The sequence below is a fragment of the Solanum pennellii genome, chromosome 1, assembly GCF_001406875.1.
Source record: "Solanum pennellii chromosome 1, SPENNV200".
Lineage (NCBI taxonomy): Eukaryota > Viridiplantae > Streptophyta > Magnoliopsida > Solanales > Solanaceae > Solanum > Solanum pennellii.
In genome coordinates, this window is record NC_028637.1 from 60,358,365 (window position 1) to 60,361,002 (window position 2,638).

Genomic DNA, 2,638 nt, shown 5'->3' on the forward strand with positions numbered 1-2,638 from the left:
AAAATATAGTCTTATTTATAAACATTGTGGGTACAAATATGTTTCCCCTTTATTATTATCTTTTAAGTATCCTCCATGATTCATGGGTCTTTCTTGAACATACAAGGTCGTATCTTGATCTCTATGAATATCCCATTAATTAGGGTATATTGGAAATTTAGTTGAGAAAGTATCTTATGTCTTCATGATCTCTTTGTGAATACCCAAAGGTGGTGAAATATTCGAGATGACTCTTTTGGAGAATATAATACTCTATATATATTCGTAAGCTCGAGTTACAGTCAATGGCAGACCCAGAATTTTCACGATGTGGGTTTAAGATGTAAAAAATAAAACCTGGGAAATTTGAACCCTCTTCATCACTTGGGAAAGGGTCAAATTTGTGTTAGTGGGGTCAAAAGTTAATATATACATATAAAAATTTAAAAACTGATTAAATATACATATATACAGTGTTATTTTTCAACAAAGTGGGTTCATATGAACCCACTTGAAGCAATGTAGGTCCGCCCATGGTTAGAGTAGAGTAGCCTCTAAGAATCCTAACTTAAATTGTAGAGTCTCAATTCGTATTGAACAAGTCTTGTAGAATGCCACAAAATTTTGATGTCTATAAATGCCCCTACTTTAAGGCCTTCCGGAGTATAAAGTTGGGGTATGTTTGGTATGAAAGAAAATGTTTTCCTAAAAAAGAAGTAGATTTTGACTTATTTTCTAATGTTTGGTTGGTCAGTAGAAAATATTTTTCGCAAAAGATTTTTAGTGTTTTATTTTATGAATAAAAAATGTTTGTGAGAAATATCTTTTATTTTTACTCCAAATAATTTTTGAAAATGAGTTTTTTTAAAAAAAAAAAACAAACTTATTCTTTTGGAGGGTGGGGGCCTTGTAGGGGTCTGGCGGAGGGAGGGATCGAATTAAATATTTTAGGGGTTGGGGGTGGCTTGGGGAGAATCGAGAATAGGAGTGAAAACATAAAAAATTGAAAGTAGAAAACCCCGCATTTGGTTAGACAAATTTGAGGTAAATATGGAATTACCAACATGTGCGTGAAAATAAATTGAAAAACATCTACTCTTTTAATAAATTTGCAGCAAAAAGAAATAAATATTTTGGCACGGCTGTCATTTTTGGTAACTAAATAGTTTGAGTAAGCAAGTTAGTTACCAGCGAATAAACAAACAAAAATATGTCTGAAACTAAATTGCTAATTGAGCAGGTAATATGTATTAAGTCTAAAATCTTTGTACTTGTGTGGCATGTTCGCGTCCACTATGAATTGAACTTATGCTTTCCGTGTAAACTATTACTCTCAAACTAGTGCGATAACCTTGTAACCCTACTTCTTTCCATTCATCCGAATTAACATCATAGTAAATAAGTTGCCCTGTTTTGCTTTCAACTAGCAAAAACTGATCCTTCCAAAAACTTAATGGGGATTCAACATTAAGAGATCTAATTGTGTATTTTTTAATCCATGATTCGCTTACACCGTACTCCTTCATTATCCATATATGAAGAAAATCCTGTATTGGGTCAATTGCACATCCTGGATCGTTGTAACAAATTGATGCAAGACATTCGTTTAAGACTAAAAGGCCATAACGTGACTGCCTAATAGAATAAAAAGCATCTGGGATATTCATATTACGAAAAATCTCTGTTCCAATGTCAAAACAAAGAATCACCACTTTTTCTTTACTTGCAAACCAGTGAACCCCTTCTTTGTAAATCATCTCAGAACAAGATAAATAGTATATGGGAGGCACCTCTACAGGTTCGAGCTCTCTCCAAGAATCACTACTCAATTCATAAATATCAACTTTGCTATCTCTACCTTCAGCATAACCATAAGGAGGATCCCAGAAAACATCTGAAAGCCTTACAACTTTGTAGTCATTCAGAATTGAGACGAACCCAAACCCAACGCCTTCAATGGTTCGATGGTAGCCCTTGGGACAACCAAAAGGACAAGGTGGCACTTGTCGGTAATGTCTCGTAGCTGGATTAATCAAGACAGTGACAACCGAATCCGTTAAAGCAATCAAACCATGGCAAGGACCTATGAGATGGTGAAATAAACTACCATAATCATTGGTTAGATGTGGCACATTTAGATCTGGTTGAAGAGGAATAAAACCATTATCACTAATATTTGAAATAAAAGACAAAACATTTTTAAATTCTTCTGATTGTTCTTTGGTGGAGTGCTTCAAGAGAATTAATTCATCTTTTGTAATTGTTGCGTGGATTAGATGAAGATTCGCAAATGTGGTGGATCCTATGAGAACATATAAAGTTTTTGAGATACTCTTGAATCGCATGAGTGATTTTACTGGAAGCCTTATGAATATATAGATTTCAACGTCTTCCGACAATTTCATTAAATTTCCACACGCCATTTTTATTCTTGGGAATGAATTATATTGTACTCTTGGCAATGATGTTTACCTCTATTTTACAAATTGCAGTTCCTCATTCAAAGGAGCTTATTTGATCTAAATTGGATCAAGAAACCTACTCTTTGCATGGTCAGCTCCCTAACAAACTACTAGTTACACGTGCATTCTTTGTGCTTATAAGTAGGGGTCTTCAAATATATTAAAATGAGTTGAAATATTAAGTCGAGTTTTGATCC

General features: G+C 34.0%; 1 protein-coding gene across 1 annotated transcript; it reads right to left on the reverse strand.

Moving 5' to 3' along the window:
• Positions 1–1,123: 1,123 nt before the first annotated feature.
• LOC107021714 (F-box protein At3g07870-like) lies at positions 1,124–2,402 on the reverse strand. Its single transcript, XM_015222422.2, has one exon. The coding sequence runs from the start codon at positions 2,400–2,402 to the stop codon at positions 1,236–1,238; it is 1,167 nt and encodes a 388-aa protein (XP_015077908.1). The 3' UTR covers positions 1,124–1,235.
• Positions 2,403–2,638: the final 236 nt, after the last annotated feature.